The sequence below is a fragment of the Lepisosteus platostomus genome, chromosome 2 (assembly GCF_059453375.1).
Source record: "Lepisosteus platostomus isolate fLepPlt1 chromosome 2, fLepPlt1.hap1, whole genome shotgun sequence".
NCBI lineage: Eukaryota > Metazoa > Chordata > Actinopteri > Semionotiformes > Lepisosteidae > Lepisosteus > Lepisosteus platostomus.
In genome coordinates, this window is record NC_142612.1 from 17,453,794 (window position 1) to 17,475,720 (window position 21,927).

At 37.7% G+C, this 21,927-nt stretch overlaps 1 protein-coding gene across 11 annotated transcripts in view; it reads right to left on the minus strand.

The window, feature by feature from the left end:
* Positions 1-21,927, minus strand: part of stxbp5l (syntaxin binding protein 5L) — a 260,757-nt gene that overhangs the window by 79,743 nt on the left and 159,087 nt on the right. For all 11 annotated transcript variants that reach the window (XM_088601568.1, XM_088601586.1, XM_088601596.1 and 8 more), the window contains exons 6-7: positions 6,914-6,977; positions 1,538-1,621 (exon numbers count right to left, since the gene is read on the minus strand). In XM_088601568.1, the coding sequence (XP_088457694.1) occupies positions 1,538-1,621; positions 6,914-6,977 (148 nt within the window). The remainder of the gene's footprint in view (positions 1-1,537; positions 1,622-6,913; positions 6,978-21,927) is intronic.

Consider the following 21,927-nt stretch of genomic DNA (forward strand, 5'->3'; position numbering starts at 1 on the left):
CTTATCTCCCAGGACTCCAGGGCTGCCCTTGTGCAGCCCTGCACCTGTGCTTAGGTTTGACTGCTCAGTGTCTCCTGGCCTCTGCACTGGGAGCCCTGGAATTTTCCTTGCTGGCCTACACCTCCAGTGGTTCCATCCCAGGACCCCTGGGCTCTGTCTGTGCAGTCCCCTTGCCTCCTTTTCTCTGTCCTCTTTCCAGGCCGCTCTACTCGCTGCTCTTTGGGAATACTCCCTTTCTTCGTTCAGGGCTCTTTTCTTTCCCTCTTCTTCCTATTTCTCAGGCGTTCTCCTTTATTCTTTAGTCTCCTTTTAGTGTCCCAGAACAGCCTTCTGTTCTGTCCTGGGGAGCCAGACATCCTTGTCTGCTCTGTCCAGAGAGCATTTCCCTGCTAGCCTGGTCACCCTAAGGATTTTTGTTCTCGGGCTGACTGTAGCTATGCTGAGTTGGGGCTCTAAGAGTTGAGAGGGATCTTAGGACGGGTTCTCGCCTCTCATCCTTTGCAGATGTCTCCCCCAGTGGACTTCAGTCACAGAGTGAACCTGGGAGACATTTAATCACCAGCTGTTCTGACTGGACCACTGTGTGGGGGTTTCCTGCCTTGCCATTTCAGTGAGACCCTCCCTCTCAGTAAAACCCATGGGGACAAGCACAGCTGTACCCTGAAGAGACATCTTTTTCTGTCCCACACATTGGCTCATGGGTTCGCTGGCCACCGTTATCATTTTCCCTTTCTCCTGAAGTATCCTAGCCCTCAGTCAGGTCTTCTTGCGTGTTCTGCCACTCTGGGGTTACTTGTGCTTCGACTCTGATGTGTCACCACTCTTGCAGCAGTAACTGGACGCGGCATTACATTTTAACTTTTTTTTCTAAGTTTTTGTGGACATGCAGTGTAGTGCATTTAATTCTTAAAAGCTTTCAGTTTGATCACTCTGGTTTTGAACAAAATATTAGGTTTAAAAAATACTGCATGTAAGCATCACAAAATTGATTCCATTGGAAGGGTATTAATTCTTTCGCAAGTGATGAAACTACTTGTTAGTCCTGTGGAATTTTGTTTATCTTTGAAAGTTAAGCTTATCTCAAGGCTGTAAAGGAGGGAAGGCACCTTGATCTCTGGAATTCTGGCCAGACAGCCAACTACAAACTTCTCTAAATAGCTGATTTTTCTGTAACATGATCTTAGCCATACACCCTGTCAAATTTCTTGTAATCATGGAAATCTTGACATTATCGAGCTGTATAAAGGAAACTGCTTGCTTTGTATTCTCTGAACATCTCTACTATTGAAGTGTTCTTTGTATGCATATAATAAGGCCTATCTGTTTTCACTCCCATCCTGGAGCAAGAACTCTTCTGTTACAACATAAGGTACTATACAACCACTGTTCATTTTATCTGCTGGGCCCATTTTCACAGAAAGGGCCCATTTCCTCAAAATATTCACTGAGCTCCTGCTCTCAAAAACAAATAGACTATTGAACAGTTCAAACATTAGGAACAACTGCACTGTAACGAAGAAGAATATGTGTTTCTCACCTCATCGTAGTATATTCGGAAGTCTGCTTTTTTAACTCTGAGGTCCCAAAGCACCACTGTTCCGCTTTCAAAACCAATCAGCAACTGCGCATTAGAAAGATAAAGATGTTAATAAAATAAGATCACAATTAAAAACGGGCTTTAAAATTCACAGCATTCAATTACCATTTGTGGCTCCTGGCATAGCTAAACATAACAGGTAGTTTACTTAAATGCACAACGAGTAAACAGAGAATCAGAGGGAAATTTCCAATGATTTGCTCTAGTTAATCATTAAGAGTAAACATTCAGCTAGAAAGACACAATAGGAACATACAGAAGAGAGCCAAAGAAATAGAGAGAGGAAGACATGAAAACAAGGAAAGCAATACAGAGGGAGAAATAAGTAGTGTGCCAGAAGAGAGGACCTTTTTCTCATCCTTCTTAAAGACCAGGTTCTAGAAAGGTATTTTTTAAATTATTTTGCTTATACCTCTTTATTTTTCTATTTTCTTAAGTCCTCATTTGTAACAATACATTAATCTGAAGTGAAACCCAACTTCTATTTTCATTCCAATACAGACCAATACAGGATTAAACAATCTGGTCAATGACTCTTGGGGTATGGGGTAAATATTATAGGAAGACTGCAGGATGTCCATGGGACCTGTTATGGGTTTTGTGGTACAATATTTATTTCACATAATCAGAGAATAGTCATGAGAAAAAATAAACTGGCTTGCTCACAATCCACTCCATGCAAGCTTTAGTATGGATTTGTTTTGCAGATATACAGTAGTACTGTATGCTCCTATGTTTCATTGTGAAGAAGAATTCATCTTAATATTATTTTGACCAACAGTGTTAAAGGTATGATTTTGAACATGTACCGTATAATAAGTAGCAGAAAAAAATCTAATCAATACATAAAATAAATTAGAATGGGGACTTTATCAGGGTACATTAAAATTTTTACCTCAAAGAAAATAATCTGGTACATAATAAAACAAATTAAGTTTACTGCACTAATGGAGCTTGCACTTAATATATTATGAAGTTATATTCCACAAAGTCTACTAGTATTGCTAACACATATTGCTAATTCTTATGTCTAAATCAACTAATTGTATGTTTCTAAATACAACATTTTATTATTTAAACAGCCTGGCATTGTAGTAGAGCAGCTTGATTGAAGTACAGTACCTAGGAACAGAAAGTCCCCATGCAAGATTTGAACCCCTAACCTCCTAGTTGTACTGCAAGTCCTATGCATCTAAATCAGTTGTTAACGTATACAATTCTGTATAAAAACAGTGTACAACCACCCATCTTGTAGACTGTGCCAGTACTCCTCATTGCTGTCTAATACCTCACATGACTGGTGGTCTGACAACAATGAAATTGAAATATTTTTACAACACAGCACCAAGAGACATAAATTAAGTTCCTCATTATGTCCAAGCATTTACAATTCCCAGGAAAGGGCATACAAAGCATTTCTCTCTTTAATAAGCGGTTGACTAGATATTGTGCCTTCCAAGGTATTGGGAAAATAACATTATTCTGGTTTTATAGGGAAGCAATTTAACCCGCTTGATTATAAATGCACTTTCATTTATTGTACTCATTGAAGTGTCCATTGAACATTCAAGTTTAGAATAAAAATACTCAAAAAAGGGGTACACATCTGTTTGTAATTGAACATAAAGGGACATCATTGGAAACAGGTGAACAGACACTGATGACCAGAGCTCTACACTTGGATGGTGACGTGGTCTCAAAAATATTTTGCATCTTGTATTCACTCGCAACAAGTGCGGCTGTAAAGTCAGGTAAAAATTGGCTGTGAGCACCATAAACATTGAGCTGTAAGCAGCAGGGTATGTCTTCATTCAGGTTCCATATGATGATGGCAATGAAGACGATGCTCACTTGAGAAGTGGACATATTGATTACTTTGTCAGTTTTTAATTTATGAACCAGGCTTGGCATTTAATGGTTAAATCAACTCACCACTGGCACTCAATCAACTCTGTCACAGATGAGGTAATTCAGTAGTTATACAACAGGCAGAGCCACTTTAACATGTTACAGCCTGTTATTAACCAAAATGACTTTAAAACATTTAATCATTATCCAAAACTTGCATTTTGTTTTTCCACATGCTGTATTCTAAAATCGTACATGAATAATTAGAAATTCTTATTGATGCTCATTATGCATGCAATAATAAATAGTAAAAAGATGGGCAACTATCAAAAAGGTAGTTTATTATTTCAACTAGAGGTTCAAGGAGATTGTATAAAACAGGTATATTAAAATTCCCTCAGTATGCATTTGTAGAACACATTCTGTCTGTAAAGCAGGATTAAGTTGAGATTAGGGAAATAATTACTCTCTGTATGCTACAAATGTATTAAGTCTGTTAACAGAGTAGGATTTATTTTTAAATCCAGGCAAGAGCATAAAGTAAAAGTATACAAGTTCTGAATGTTCTGGAAACAAAATGTTGACTTGGAAATTGCTAAAACAAGACAATGGTTGAAGGGCTGTAATATAATGCATTTATGTTTTCTGCTTCTTTACATAGATTTCTATTCTTATCAAGTAGTACTATATATATGCATTTAAAATTTGCACATCCTAAAAAATCATAGTACTAACAGCTGTGAACTTCTGCATAAAGATGTCTCTTTAGCAATATACTGTTGCATTGAGACTAATATCTTTAGCCTGTACCTTAACTGCAGAAGATTTTATTGTGACTTATTCTGTATTGTTTCAGTATAAGTTAAATTAGGTAATATCTTCTCTTTTTAATGGACAAATGTGAGGAAACGATATGGGGATGGGGAGGAAACTCTCATAATTGAAGAGAAGAAGCTGTGATTGTACTGTATATCTTGGATTATATACTGTATACTTGCTGTATATCTTGCCCTGGATAACGGCTAAACAAATAAATAATAGGAATAATAATTACATTATCCTACTTCTTACAATTGTTTCCACTGTTGCTATAATGCTCTGTTGGCATTTTTCCTCTCCTACTGTGACTTGTACCACTTGTAATTGAAATAACTGTGAAGTGTACACATGTTTCATATTAATTGTAAATATTATGAAGAATTATGAAGTCAAGCCAAGAGATTAAATTAAGTTTGACAATAAAAGTAGGTCCGCACATCACAAGAGGGAATTAAAGCCTGGGAGGCATACAGGAGACAATTCTCTACACAAAAAGTCATGGAGAAGGGGAGCAAACTGCTCCACCTTTCTGTTACAGCTGACCTGGGTAACAGCTGCTATGAAATCCAGACTGTAATTACCTACTAGCAACCAAATGAGCTAGATGGCCCAAGAGGCATGCTGTAGTTTCTACTGTATCGCTTCTGATATTCTTGAGCAGGATGTTAATATGAATTCGTATTCTTGCTGTTCTTAAGATTCATACTGTATATTGATTTTAAATATACTGCCACCTGCTGTATAGTTACTTTGGGTGGGGAAAATGCAGATCAGGACAGACGGAACAGGACCCACAGAGGCAAAGAGCACACAAGGGTTATGTGAGAAGAGAGAGGGAGATTGTCAAATTCTGATTGGGACCATGCTCTAAAGGAAGCAGCAGCACTTTCATCATCTACCGATATTAAACAGGAAAAGCACAGTGGAGACAAGATGCAAAGAACTACTGTAGATCCTGACAAGTAAAATCACTTTATGGTGAACCATCACAGTGGAAGTGCAGATCATACAATCCTTTATTGGATTGGACAGGCTGGTGAATAAAGCTGTCAAGTGGAAGGAAACTAGGCTTAATTCGCAGAGCTCTGTTGGAATAGAGCATAAAGCTCAAAGAATTTAAAGGCAGTTGTCAGCTTCTGAACAAAGCTGAGCTTAAGCCAGTATCTACTGTAATATGGCACTCAGGCTTCCTTCCACTCCATGGCAAGGAAAGGAGATTCACATGGAATATAATTTCCACTATATAATGTGGAATCTTTTAAATATGGTGAGCCCATCCAACTTTTTTCTTAGTTCAGATTCTGTGAAACAGTATATTCTGTATTTCTTTATGTTTTATTCAACTTGGAATTTTTCTGCTCAATATTTTTTTTTGCTCTATCAGATCGTATAGAGAGTCCTCTTATGGACAAACTAACTATTGAACTAGCACCAGACAGCAGAAGGTTTGTTCAATTTTAACCCGCCTTTCATTTTATAATTATTTCACCTAAACCTTTAAGCTTAATAGACATTCTCCCTCTACTATTTTCTAGTGCAGACTATACAGTAGCTCACTATACAGACAAAATGTGCTCTTTGGAAACCTTTGAAGTTTAGAGTTTGGCCTTGCCTAATTCAGTAGAAATAAGAGGAACGGGCTTAAAAGTAGAGAAAAGGCTGAAAAAGACCATGCAAGAGGGTTGGATCATCTTTGAGTGGTTTACTCAAATGCTATTGCCATACTTGCAAGAAGTATAAAAGTGTGAATAAGAACTGTACTGTATATGTGATCTTAAAGAATCACAATATTTTTTTCAAACCCCTACTTAGCATTATTTTTATTATTTAAAATGATGCTAATAGCACTCTTCCCTGTTAACTCTAAAACAAGTGTCTTAATGCAATGGATGGGAGCAATGTCAACAACTGAGGCACAGTGTGGAGTGGAGTAAGAGAACTATGAGTTCCTGTAGAATTTTCGGCAATAGTACATTGTATGTTTGGTGTACTTGATTCAAAGTATTGGTATAAAACTGTGACAAATAAGGCAAAGGTAGTGTGTGGACCATTATCACAGTTCCCCATGTAAATAAATCTTATTTTAATTTTACTATTAAAACTGGACGTACTAATCTCTTCTGAATTATTTCTAACTTCAAGTTTATATGATGTGCCACCTCATACAGTGATGTTGAAAGATTACAGACCGATTTTTTTCTAATTATATCCTTTCTTTTATAATGTGAATAATCAGGTTTCTAATATGCCCATATTCTTAACTAACTAGATATTTGAAACTTTTTGGTCTCTTTTGTGCCCAACGTCCAATACTTGTATAGAACTTATACACATATACTGTACAGGAGATGAAATATAACGCGTTTTAATGCATAAAAACACTGTTTTCAGTGTGGCTGAAACTTTGCTCAATCTTAAAAGCTTCTCACACACATGCATAAATGAATGGTGTCATTTAGCCATTAATCGGGGCTAAACCTTTTTCAAATAGTTCTATTGCAAAACATAGTACAAAACATTTCACACATGTTGTATTGTATTAAGTGGAATATGTTTAATAAATAAGTAACGTTGCTTGTATTTTGTTTAAATGCTAGAGTGTTTCCTGATGAAGTTATCTATGTTTTTAGACTGGTATTTTGTACTTACCTTTCCTTCATCCTTTGGGCTGTCACTTAAATGCACAACAGGGCCAGGATGTGTTTTGGTTGATCTGTGAAAGAAAGCAGAGCATTTGTTTTACACCAATTCTTTTCCTTTAGCAATTGATTTATTAAAGTGATACCATCATGACTCGCTCCCTGATAGAAATGGTAGAACATCTATAAAGTTCATGCTATTTAATGTCAAGTAAAAAGTCCTTCCCTGGCTGTAAACAAGACATTTATGATCAAAAAAGTTACACCCTCAATGTAATCAGAAAGAAAAGGTCAGGAAAAATTAGAAGACTATTGAGGCCAATTTATATTACAGTTATACCCACTAATGCATCAACTGGCCATTCCCAATAGTATCTACTTTGCATTTGATCAATAATCATTGATTGACTACAGATGGGAAAATATCTCTGCAGTGTCATGTAGTGGAGTGTTAAACAATGGGAAAATTCCTTTTGTCATCAGTGGATTCAACAAACCAAATGAACGTGAGGCTTCAGTAGATCAATAGCATTTGATCAAATATGCAACATGCTGTCCTATAAGAAATACTTACCTATAAGATTGTTTCTTTGGAAATTAATTATTTGTAATAATTTTGTATGTTGACTGCTGAAGAGTTAACTAGATGCTCCCTACGTGAACAGAATACCTGCCACGAGGGTAGGGGGACAACAAATCATGTCCCCACAGGGATGGGAAATGCCAGTAACTAGCATTTTCCCCATTTGCACCGAGCTCATGGCTCACCCACCTCTCATGCCGCCTTTGGTGTTGGTAAATGATTTGTGTGCAAAGCACTTGATACTGTTAAACTGATACAAAGGCAGAACCCTTTGACCGAGTTCCAACGGTGAGAAAGTGAAACAGAGAAACCTATGGTGTGTGTGCCTGTGTGTCCTAACCCACTAGCAGGGAGCTTCCTCCACAATAGAAGCACAGCACGTCTCCTCTGTAATGCGCTATGAGATTGAATTCACACAGGAAATAATCTAATCCTCACAGGGCCGCTGTCTGTCACAAAACCTAAGTCTTAGTAATCTGTCAGCAATAGCAGGTGTTACAGTTTCTTTAATCTAGGACTAAGTTCACTAATAAATGTTTGCCTTATTAGAAATGGTTCCTTTCCTACCCTTGAAAATTAAGACTAATCTGTTAAATCCACAAATAACTACTAAATACTCTTACGAGATAAAAAGACAACGAGACTTTCTGAAAAATTAATGCTACACCTAATCCGTATCACATCATGGTACTTTTTATTCACAGTATTACTCAGATTAAACAGAAGATTATCCTTCTGTTTGATTCATGCAGTTAATATATATATGTCACATGACACAACCTTAGAATTGTTGCTTAACACCATAAAGCAGAAAATGCCCATTTTAAGGCTAAAATGTAGAAACATATTAAGGGTGCTACACATTTTGATGCTTCATATTGTTTCTAAAACATTAATATTAAAACATAATCAGCTTTTGTTTAAATGCTCCCTGTCTTAACAAAAAATACACAGATTAATTTGTTTATAATGAGCATGCAGAATTTAATTTTGAGAGATTACTTGAGAGTAATCTAATGAGAGATTACTTATCTGATTATAAGGCTACTATAGAGTCTGCTAGATCCACCTACTTCTCTCACATCATTGAAAATCACCAAAACAACCCCAGACATCTTTTCTCCACCATCAACAGACTGCTCAAGCCAAACTGCCCTACCACATTACCTGCCTCATCACAACTTTGCAACGCATTCTTAGATTTCTTTAGTTCTAAGATTGACAACATCCGGCATCACATTCTCTCCACTACGGATATAATTTCCATACCTCCTCCCTCCTCATCCAACTTGTCTGGTTCCCGTCTCTCCAGCTTCTCTCTTCTTGACTCAGCATCCCTAAACAAACTAGTTACGTGCATGAAACCCACCACATCTATTTTAGATCCCATTCCCACCACTTTATTCCAGTCCTGTTTCTCTTCTCTCTGTCCCATTGTCCTCAATATAATACATGAATCCTTGAGCACTGGCATTGTACCAACGGTCCTCAAAACTGCTGCTATTACCCCCGTGCCAAAGAAGCCTAACATGACTCTCGACAATCTTAACAACTTTCGCCCCATCTCCAACTTACCCTTTCTCTCTAAAATTCTAGAACATGCCGTCACACTTCAGTTACATAACCACCTCATGACAAACAACCTTTTCGAACCCCTCCAATCTGGCTTCCGTCAACTTCACAGCACAGAAACCGCCCTAGTCAAAGTCACCAACGATCTCCTAATAGCTTCTGATTCTGGTTCTCTATCCATACTCATCCTTCTTGATCTCAGTGCTGCCTTTGACACTGTTGACCATAACATCTTACTTTCTCGTCTCGAGACTGTGTTTGGAGTCTCTGACACTGTCCTCAAATGGTTTAAGTCTTACCTCACTGATCGCTGTCATTTTTTCTCTCTCAATGGGTACAGGTCTGAAATTGGTCTTGTCAAGTCTGGTGTCCCCCAGGGCTCAATACTGGGCCCCTTGCTCTTCAGCATTTACATGTTCCCACTTAGTCAGCTTTTGAGATTACATGGACTCAGCTTTCATTTTTACGCTGACGATACTCAAATATACATCCATACCAAACCCGACACTGATGTGGCTGTCTCTATTCTATCTAATTGCATCTCTGACATAAAAATTTGGATGACTCAAAACTTCCTTCATCTTAACTGTGACAAGACTGAAGTCATGCTTATTGGTACCCCCCATCAACTTCGTAAACCCAGTCCTGTAACCCTATCTGTAGATGGCTCTGTACTTGAGCTTCAATCAAAATTGAAAAACCTTGGGGTTATATTCGATTCTGGCTTAACATTCGACCCATATGTACAGCATACTGTCAAAACATCTTTTTTTCACCTTAGAAATATCGCAAGACTACGCCCTATGCTATCATTAACTGTGGCTGAAAAGCTGATCAACATATTTGTATTCTCTCGAATTGACTACTGCAATGCTCTACTCCCTGGGGTATCTAAATCTACTCTGAACAAGCTGCAGTATGTCCAAAATTCAGCAGCCAGAATCCTGACCAGGTCTAGTGCAAGTGTTCACATTACTCCTATCCTGGAGTCCTTGCACTGGCTTCCGGTCAAATTCCGCGTAGACTTTAAAATCCTCATGCTCACCTATAAGGCTTTACATGGCTTGGCACCTCAATGCCTGTCTGAACTTTTATCGACCTACTCCCCACCTCGCAACCTCCGCTCTTCAAATTCTGCCCTCCTTACTGTCCCCCAAGCCCATCTACATTGTATGGGCGACAGGGCCTTCTCTTGCTATGCCCCCAAGCTCTGGAACTCTTTGCCCAAGGATATCAGAGAGTCACTTTCTCTAAACTCCTTCAAATCCAGACTCAAAACCTTCTTCTTCAGAAAAGCCTTTACTTAACTGGTTCCATTCTTCACCCCTCTGCTCTTCTTAATACCACCTTCCACGGTCTCCTCTATTGTTATTGTTGTAATTATAATTGTGTCCTATCTTGTGAAATCATCTTATTTATTGTTATTGTCATCCTGTAAAGCGCTTTGAGAAGCCACCTTTAAAGGCGCTATATAAAATAAAGTTTATTATTATTATAATTTTAAAGGCAAGAGACCATTAGTGAATGCTTATAATGTTTGAGCTACTGTATATGAAAGGTATGACCTGATGTAATAGTGGAGACACGAGACCAGAATTTCTCTATAACAATTTAGAACATGAAAATTATCAATGCCCTTCCAAAACCATGTACAACTCTGTAAAGGCAAATCAGTAACTGAGAAATATTGCTGCACATTCACAGTCTTCCTGTGCTGGCAGGACTTTAAAGTTTCTCTGGAGGATTGTAAATATGAGTGACGCAAGGGCAGAACTATAATTAAGAAATAATGAAGTGATATTGTCTTCTTCTGCAGCAGTCTTAGCAGTGCTGTACAATTTCACAAAACACAATTATCTTGGGTAATCTTATACAAGTCCTCATTATTATCCCTCATTTTTCTGTATAGTGCATCAACAGGAGACATCTACTGTATGTAAAAGCACAAGAATGGACCTCTGAAGGTCCTCTTAGGACAGAATACTAGAACATTGGGTTAGAAAAGAGAAACTGGTAAGGATTATACAGCGGGTACATAACCCTCACTCCCAGACCCTCCATCTCAAAAGTAAAGATAAACATACAGCCCCTATGAACTTTGGATACTTTTTTATACTGCATACGCTTATTTAAAAATGTGAGCCTCTTAGATGATAAATGCCAGATTCAAATGGAATAGAGCTCAGCAACCCTACGTACCTGTACAGGTATTTTATTTTAGTAAAAACAAATTAAGATGTAAAACTTTATTCTGATTGAATTCATTTTCTAAACTGGTGTAAATACATTTTGATTTTTTGGTGACTGGGCTTTTATTTATTTTTTTACTATTATTTAATCAAAGGCAGAACTATAAATATCGATAACATTTGTTGCCTAAAACAATCCACTTCAAATTACTTTCACTTGTGACTTATATAATCAGTTGGGAGATGGATATGCAATAACAATGTTGTCCTTCAAGCCATCATTAGCTAGTTTTTGCCTATACAACTTGTAAAAGTAAAGTTATATTAAAGAAACAATTGGGACCTTTTAAACTTGATTTATGATAGTTCTTCAGAATACTATCTCTTCTCTGTTCTGTGGCTGTGGTCCAATAATAATGGTATTCAAACAGCAGGAATGTAATGAAAGTTTTAGAACAGGAGGTTCATCCCAATCTATAGCAATGCTGTGTAGGAACTGTACATAACCGTGATGCTTCTGGCTCTTGATAAACTGGTACGCAGACCAAATGAATATCAAGGAAAAAGCAGTTTTAAGATTCCAAAAGTCAAAGGAATACCACTGAACTGAAATGTCCCGAGAAGATCGGTTACAGAATCTTCCTGTTATAGACCTGAAAATAATTAGCTTTTACTTATAAATGAAATCCATTCCCATATACCATATTAATGATAGTTCTGTTGAAGAAATAAAATTGCTAACTCTTTTGGACATTATGTGGGGCTTTTTGTCATGTTTTGCTAACTCCTCCATAAGGAATACATGCCTTTGGTCAGTCAACGTTCAACATACGTGTAACTTACTGGAACTCAAATGGAGAAGATTTACAAACAAATTATAATTGCATAACATATTTATACACAAAAATATAGCCTACACATAAAACCAAAAGAGCAATGTGTTCCTTTTCATCTGAAGGATCTCCCAATAAATCCATAGTATTTATCTATGAAAATAAAAGCAGCTATTAAATTAAAAACTAACTTTAAATCACCATGGACATTCAGTTAGATACTAACTGAAGACAAAAAGTAATAATTATAGCCTGCATAGTAACTTACTGATCAGATTAATCGAAATGTTCCAATTCAGAGCCCCCTACAGTTCATGCCAATTAGAACAAAAATGCAGAGCCCTTCACATCATAGTAAGTACAAGCTCAGCAGGTCTCCAACTTTGTTCCACATTTTCATTGTAACCGTGTTCAAAGCTGGAGATGATCTCCAGATAGTACTGCTTTGTAGTCCAGAACTTTGTACTGCTAAATTCAAAGGTTCACCGCAATTGATTTAAGACTACCATTCTGTCTACTGATGTTAAGGTACAGGAAGAACTCAGGACTCCATCTATTTCATTTAGACTTGTGTCACTCAGTTGTGCAGGGAAAATATGCTGCTACCTTGCCAGGTGACATCCCAACCGATGCCTTCATTCCTAACACCTTCAGTTAGCCTTGGGTCAGCTGGCCAAAGCCATTCCCCCAACACCACACTTCATTCCAATTGAGTCTGAAAAATAAAATACCTCACTGCCTGCTTGCCCAGCATCTATGATGCCCCTCAGTAAAGCTGTATTTGATCAAGTAACCCCAGCTTGCAGAGTCCTACAGGCCCAAAATTCAAGCACGATCCAATAAACACTCATTCACCCTCCTTCCAGGCTGGAGACTAAACACAGAATGCAACCATATTCCTCCTAGCTGGCGTTAAACGCCTTTTAATTAGCCCAGAGGAGTGGTTAATTCCTCACAGAGCCTATCCCAGCAGCTCCTATAACTCATGTGGAATTTCATTCCCTCTAAGTGCTAATTACTCATTCATACCAACTGTGTCTCATTCTGCAGGTCCTCCCAATTAACAGGCAACCATCTTGGCTCAAGGCCAAGAGTTCTGAGCCAAGATGGTGGCTTTCGCACAAAGTCATCTCTTACTATCTCACACTCACAAATCTGATTCTTATCAAGCTTTTGTGGAAGCATATTTAAATTTATGTTTTCATTGACATGTTTATTTTTTAAGAGCCAAAATTGTGTTTGTTTTGATTCTGAGCTCATTTAACAGTTAATTTCCAACTATTAATTTAGACACCTCCGGAATTTTAGAAAGTTGTATCCAAACTCTTGTGTTCAGTAATAGTATGTATGGGGGAGAGTGAACCATCCCTCCCTACTGCAGCAGGAACAATTGTTCATACACATCATAGATAGAAAAAACTCTTATTTTCAAGTGAAGCATACCCAATACATTTCTCATTGATTTATACACGAAATATGACCCAATATTACCATGTTTGTGCAGTGATTAGCATTGCTACATTGCAGTGTTGGGGCCCTGGGTTCAAATCCTGGGGTGCTATCTGTATAGCGTTTGTACTGTATGCTCATGAAGGCTTCCTCAAGCTGCTCCAGTGTTCTCCCCCTGTCCAAAATACATACTGGTAGTTTAATTGGCTTTTGGGAAATTTTGTTTTACAATGTTATGGATAGCCTTGTAATGTACAGCATAGGACAATCTCAGGGTGTTCAAATCCATATACATCCAAACAAATACACACGGAACCAATTCAGAGACGCCAATTATCCTAGCCAACATGTCTTTGGAAGACGGAAGGAAACTGGAGCATCTACAAAACATACATGTATGCAAACAGACCCATGAAGGACTATGCATGACCTGGAACCTGTGAGGCAGCAGTGCTAATTGCCACACCAGTGTGTTACTCCTATTCTATTGTACATTCCTCCATTCATTTTCTAACCACTTTATCCAATACAAAGTTGTGGGAGAACTGGAGCCTATCCCAGGATGGCAACAGGAGTAAAGCAGGATACACCCTGGACAGGATACCAGTGCATCACAGGGCACACAAAGGCATACAGTACATACACTCACATGCCAGGGCTATATTATATTATAGCACAGCAGCATCTAATTTGTACTAAATTCTTCTATACACCAGCACCAGTGAAGTATCGCCCCTGCAAGAAAACAGTGCTGAACTAGTAAAGATACTGCTTTCATGTCAAAATCTCCACATCCCATGGTTATTTGCAACAAAGGTCACATACTGTAAGTAGGTGAAGTCTATAAAACTTGATTGAAGCAAAATACTTCATAAAGGTGCAAAGATTTGAAACATTGACCCTGAAGCACAACCAACGGAAAAATACAGTGACAGTACATACAAAACACAATTTCAGTGGTCAAAACTGAGATCTGTGCAAGGCTTTCTTTGAATAAAAAGCAGACCTGCTCACTAAAGCCAGCCAAGGTTATTATTTCTTTCAGAGAGCATACTATACAGTATGTTTGGAATGGATTTCCTTAGTTCAAATACACTGTAAATAGAAAGGCATTTCTTAGTTCTATAATACATTTATACATTTTTCCTGCTGTGTTATTCCTAGTATTTGGTAGATTAAAATATTGATTGCTGCAGTGTGATATTTGTTGGATATATAAGGGGCATCAGACCTTTGAAACAGTCATCCAGAAAGACATTATAAAGTGGTTTCCACTTGTGTTCTCAGAATTACTAAATAACTAGAGAAAACAGCATTTGTGCAAATTGAATTATGCAAACTAAAAGTATGTGGAGAAAAACAAAGATAAAAATGTTTTATGGTAAATGAACAAATAAAGCTGGTTATACCCATACATCAAAATGGAAAGCAATGTTAAAACATGAACTTCCTGTTTGCACATGTTTGACATGCAGTGTGGGGAAGCACTGCCCAATAAATATAGAACCATTCTCTTAAATATACAGTAAGCAGGTAAAATGTTTCTGTAAACTGCAAAATTTATTGTGCTACAGCTATCATACATTACAACTTCAAAAAAGCAAGCAAAAGTTACTTATGAAAAAGACGTGAGCTCAGACCTCTGGTGGTGAGCATGCGGTGGTGAAGAGATGAGGGGGCCACTGATGCTGCACAGTGTGTTGAGGTGCAGTGGTAACTGGGCATGGATGCTAGGTACTGTACACCAGCAGCTGCATATGTGAGAAGCACAGTGGTGGTTGGGCAGGGGAGGAGGTGCGCCAGCAGCTACTGAATGTGAGTGAGTCAGCAGTGGGGGGCCGGGCACAGGTGAAGAGGCACTGGTACTGTAGCTGTAGAAGTGTACACAACCTGTGGTGTGAGAGTAAGACACCTATGAGGAGGAATCTACAGTATGCGTAAGTGCAGTTTAAGGCAAAAACAGGAGGTACTGTACTGCTGTACACAATGGGCTGTGGGAGTCTGGAACACATTACCCAGACAGGTTGTTGAGGCCACGGCTCTGGCTTCTTTCAAGAAACAGCTCAATGATATCCTCGGATTAGTGTGTAATATAACACAACAAAGTATTCGAACTTTGGCATTGTTAATGAAAGATTTGCTTTTATAATGGTTAGGTAATCACTGTCACAATATGTCTTAAACCACAAAGAAATAGTTTGAGAAGGTGGCGGACTGGAACCTTTCAATACTGGCCAGAGCAATAACTTCCAAACATTTTCCAGAAAACAAAACATAAAATGGAATCAACAAAGACCCAATTTAGATTTCCAATCTAGGAAGCACTCAGCCAAAAGGTATTACTAGGTATGAGCACATACTGAATGAACAGGTGGATCCCAGTGTGGGATAGGCTGAAGAGAAAGTATTAAGAAAATAATTATACAGCTTCCAGCCAGGGTGACAGATGAAGAATGGAAGTTGAGGAATCATTTGCCAGTAAAATGAACAGTCCATCTGTTAATGTGGAAGTAAAGCTCATTTTGTTACTCTCTTTTCAGGGGATATGTTGGTCTGTGTAAGCTACTATAAACAATGGCTAATTCTTAATACACTGGTTTGAAGCTTAAAAATATATCCATGTTTTCTTTTTCTAGAAAATCAATAATTGAAGCAAAACCAGCCCAGTTTCAGGATTTGAAAACAAAGCTCATTGCACTACAGCAGATGGTACAAAAATAACTGTCGGTGAGTACAATATAGCCCTGACCAATAACTCCAGCTAGACATTTTTAAACCAAAAAATATGCTTTTTCAATGTTTAGATGCTAAAATACTTCTAGGGGAAGTCATAAACAATAAAAAAAACATCCACATTCTCTTCTAATTTTTAAATGTGTGTTTCTAGAACAGTATGTTACAACATGTAACAATATTTTCAAAATAATATACAGTGCTTACCTCTGGGCACTGGAAGCAATCACTTAATATCATGTAATGCTATGCTTTACTTTCTATGTGTCCAGGAAACCTTCTGTTCCTACTGCGGCTGTTGGATAGTACCTGTGTGCTCCTTGAGAATACTTTTGTATGTGTGTAAGAAACCTCTTGCTCTGCTTCCATGTTTATTATTTGTTTATTAATGGAAACAGTAAGGTGAGTACTCAATGTTTGTTCATGCAATCTGCTGAAACAGAAGACTGTTTTCAAGAACAGTTTTCCCCTGTGTTCTGTAAGGAAAACATTTTCACTTTGCTCAATGGAACAAAATTCAATAGTTACAGACCTTTAAAGACTAGTCACATTCCAACAAACAATAGATTACAAAAAAAGGAGTTTGGACTAAATCCTACAAAAGTGGAGCTCAATTTTATTTTTACACTTTCTATCTGGTGTGATATCTGGAATCTCTAGTGGTTATTGAACTCAGCTTTACCATGGCACCTCTCCTAGGCAGATGCCTCCTGAAGTGAGTGATTGTCATGTGTCTTTTTTAAAGCTATGAGTCCCACAGTGTCTACAGCAGCAATAGCATTGAGAGATGTGATGTGGCGCTCCCTGATAAAACTGCAAGCTCTCAGGTGCTAGGAATGTCAGGCACCACTCAACCAGTTGTGTGCCACCCAGACTACCTGCGATAGATTAATTTAAGAATTCAAACTGCAGAATGAATTGTCACACCAGTGGTATACTATGTCACACATTGCTTTTCATGTACACCACAAAACACAAATTCCTTACTTGATATCCAAGATACACGGTATACAAACACATCTCATGCTCCAATGATTTAGACTTCACAAGGCAGTTTCAAAATATTTATTTTTCAGTGCAGTGTAACAGGTTTTCCAGTTTGGTTAAAAGTGAAAACAGGGGGTATTGTGGTGCAGAATGATGTTATAGAGTAGATTATCTCAGGCCTCTGAAGGTAGAGATAACTAAACACAAGAACCCAATATGTCCATGGTGTCATGGATTGTCTTCCATTGCATGGAGACATATCTGGAACAATATTTAGATTTATTAATTTCTGCATTGGCTACTTCTTAGAATCAGAATGGATGTGATGTACAGTAAAGATGTTACATGTGGATAAAATAATTAATTCTTGCAGTTGCAATTATGAATCAAAAACAAAGTACTTATTCTTCCCAAAGAAGCTGCAGACTTTGAATGAGCAATGTTAATTGAAGTATTATATTTATGTTCTCATTTCAAATATTGTCCTCACAATGGTGCTGATGTTGCCTTTTAGTATTTTCCTTTTCCATTGAGCACAGGCCTTTACCATTTGTGAATTACTTTCCAACATTGAAACACATACAGTAAAAGCTTAGTCAGAACGTGCACCCCACACACAGTCCAGTTTTTTTCTGCACCTGTTGATTTCTCTGGGTTTATCCAATTGCATGTTAAAGTCATTTAAAAAAATCTACACGATTTAACCATGGTACATGTTATAGTTCACAATTCATTTTTTTCACCATGGGGGGAGTCTATAAATAAACCTCTGGTCAGTTTTCATGAGCAGTATGATACACCAATCTGTGAGTTGTTGTCTGTTTTGCTCCTGAATCTTCCATAGTCTGCAAAGCTAAGAGATTGAGAAAGAGGCACATCTCCTAAGAGATCAGTGCTCTCAGCCTATTAGCTGCCCATATTCTTTATGTTTGCACCTCCACAGCTGTGTTCAGCAAACCTACTGTCATACAAGACAGTGTTCACTGCTCACAACGGCAAATATTGCTCTGACAAAGATGAGTAAACATAGGGGAAAACGTACAGTAATTTACTGTACCATAGCTTTAACATTGAGGGATTTACTGTGGATGAAATAATAACACTGCAATTTTCTATTGTAAAGGTGCCCTTTTCACATCTATTGTCACTTCAGTTTTTGTATATTCTGTACTTGAAGGTAAAACAGCACTCGTAGTATTTACAAGTATTTATTTGAGTGGCTGCAATATAATTCTAACTAATTATTTTTGCTAACAACTAATCGCTGAAATTCTTACTGTAAGGTAGGTTACTGTTTGCTATATTTGATGTGATAAAACCATGCAATTGTTCTCCCCTTCTGTCGTATTCTACACATATGAGTATTCTCCTAGTGCCTTAAAACAGGGGTCCAAACCTTTGGTCCTGCGGAACCACAAACCTACTCACTTTCATACCCGCTGAGCTTGCTTGATTGGATCCCTGGAGATTGTGCAGCAAGTTACTTATGAAATACAATACCTAAAAATCAAGCAGTTTAGGAAATTAAAATGTAAAGGGTATGATACTTGAAATTCTCATTGAAGAGTTAAAGCCAGTTCTGGTATTAGGTCATTGAAGGATACGAAAGTGTAACACTGAGCTCAACTGCAATGAAAATCCAGGTCCATAGGATCATCCCTATAATCCTCTGTGTAAAGAAGTGATTCCTTTTCTCAGTTTAATTGCACTATTAGTTTCCACCTGTGTGCACTAGCTCTTTCCATTGTTGATTCTGAAGAAGCAATGCAGAGTTTTGATTTAGCTGCCCCCTTAGGAAGGGCTATACTGCAGGCTACAGTGTTCGTGTGTGTGTTTGTCTCAGGAAATTCGGCAGCATAACGTGTCTGTTCTGAATGGAGCTCAGGGCAGAATGCTAAGGGAGCTAAGTCCCTTTGAACTGCTTATGCAGCAGCTCTTCACTGGACTGAAGGGCATTTGGACTTCAGATAAAGATTCAGATCGATGTTGCATATCTTCCCACTGTACATGAGCATCCAGAGAAAAGCTTTGGAAAGTGATCTGAGAGCAAACTGCAGAGAACAAGGCCAGATACCTGCCTCCCTATGAGTTCATCAAGCACTGTGTGGGCTGAGGTGGTCGTGACTACAAATGACTCACAGAACTTTGCTCCCAAAATACCCTAGAAATTAAACAAATATATATTTTTTAAAAATGAGATGAATTCATAATCAGTAGGTATGTGTGTGGCTGAGTCTTTTTATGCCACAGTTCAAAATTAGACATGATTAAAATACAGCATTTATATTCCTAGTCACACTTGTTATTGATACAAATAAAGAAATACTGTTAAATAATCTTCTTGCTGCTACTAATGCTACTTCTAATAATAATTTGATTTATTCTACCTCCTCACTTGGTATGAGTTGATAAACAATGTAGCGTCAATAATATTGTAATTAAGCTTCTATATGGTATATTGTTAAAAGTGTCTGATTTAAATCACAGGATATTACAAACTTACAATACACTAGTAAAACTGCATTTAGAAAATTGTGCACTGGTTTGGTCACTTCAAGAACGTTCAGAAAAAAAGTTAATCAGAAATACCAGAAATCAGTTCAACCAGAAATATTCTTAGGATCAAATGAATATCCAATACTGACATACCGACAGGCGAAAGGAACTGAAACTTTTTAGTCTCAAAAAGGAAGAGTACAGTATGTGGGGATCTCATTCAAATATCCAGCCATTTTCTGATTTATCTTTTGCAGGGTGGTGGGGGAGCCAGGGTGGCAAACAACAGGTGTAAGGCAGTACACCGGAATTCAAACCAGGGCTCCTGTACTGAGAGGCAGCCACTGTACCATTATACCGCCCTCGTTCAAATATTCAAAATCTAATCTGAAGTGCATTTAAAACTGAACATAGGAGCGCTCCCTTATCTAGAGGGTTGTGGGAATATGAAACAAGCTATCCAGCCATGTGCTTGAAACTGATACTTTAGATTCCGGTAGTAATTGATTGGATGATTTCTTTGGATCAATTAACTAAGACATTAAGCCCATCTGGTCCATTTGATAATAAGGAGTGTTACGGGTTGACAATGGAGGTTTCTCTTAGAATCTAGACACAATGAATAACACCTAACTAGTGTCAATATTTCCACTTCCTAGGGCTTCAAACCAGTTCAGTTTATTGTCATATGCACAAGTGCAATACAATTCTTATTTGCATGTATGCTCCAATACAAAGACATTTAGGAAACACCAAAACATAAACACAGAACAGCAGCAACAACAAGTTAAATAACATACAACTGAGAAAAAAACAACATCAGTGTGAGCCAGTGGTAGGGGAAGAGTTCCCCTAGTTGGGCTGGGTTTGATCTGATCATAAGAATCTTCTGGTTCAACTTAGTTAATTAAGTTCTGTGTAAATGATTGCTGTAAAAGTGTACTTTTTTGTGTATCAGTCAAAATCACCAGACTGGAGTTAATATAAGTATTTCAAACTTGGTAAGAGAGTTTGCTCTTCTGTGTTTTTTAAGGAAAACTGATTTCCTGCATGATGAACCCATCAGTTAAAAACAGCCTCCCCTTTTTAGTGGGTTTTCTTTAGAATAGAGGGGCAGGTTCCACATTATTTTGTGATTGTATCTAATTTAGTTTAGAAGGCTGTTTATGTCTTTAGGTTTGAGTTTAGTTTGAGTTTGAATACTTGGTAGCAGTCGGCAGGGTTTCTGGATGGTTTAGACACAGGTCTCTGTAACGCCTTGTTTGTTAACATGTAAATAGAGTAACTTGCTTGTTGTATTTTTATTTTGTATGTAGTTCAGTGTGAAGATTTGCATTGTTTATAAATATTTGTTTAACCAAGGGTTCCTGAATTATTACACTTCTCATCAGTGCCAGAGAGCAAAGACCACATGTGCCTCCAACTATACCAAATGTTCAGGTATATTCTTGGCAAAATCTTTACAAGTTGGGGGTTATGATTTTTTTTACACATTGACTAATCTGCGTGGTCAGTTACTGTTATTCACCTTTTTTGTAACCTCCAAATGTAACTTAATTACCAAGTGGGCCACATGCGCTGAATGGCTTCCTCTCAATTGTAAATGTATGAATGTTCTCATGTAAAGTAAACTGAAATAATTCAACCATAGTTTAAGAGAAATTCAGTAAAAAAGAACATAAACCAGGACCAAGAGCGAATACTAATAAATTCGTATTTATGAAAATTTACACATTTTGTATTAGAGTACTGTACAGTAGGTGAAATAACTGTATGCAATTAATACAATTAATGATGGATTTTCTCAGTGCCACATGTGTAAAAAACAACTGCTACTTTCAGATTCCCCAAAGGGTAGGCATTTAAAAACAACCTGTCTTATTTAACAAAAATACACTATAGCTGACTGAGATCCTGAGATCAATTAGCTACTAGCAACCAAATGAAAAAGGGCTCTAAAGGCTTTCTTTCACCTCTAAGCTTTTATTTGACTGATGTGTTCTCAATTATAGTGGAAACCTTCACTATAATTAGAATGAATTGTGTTTTTTGGAGAAGGTGTCCAGACAAGTGTACATGACTTCAACCACTGTCTGGACACCTCCTCCAAAAAACATAATCTATTATAAACATTGAAAAAACTAAAAATAGACAGTAAAAGACTGGAGTGTGTTGCCCCAAA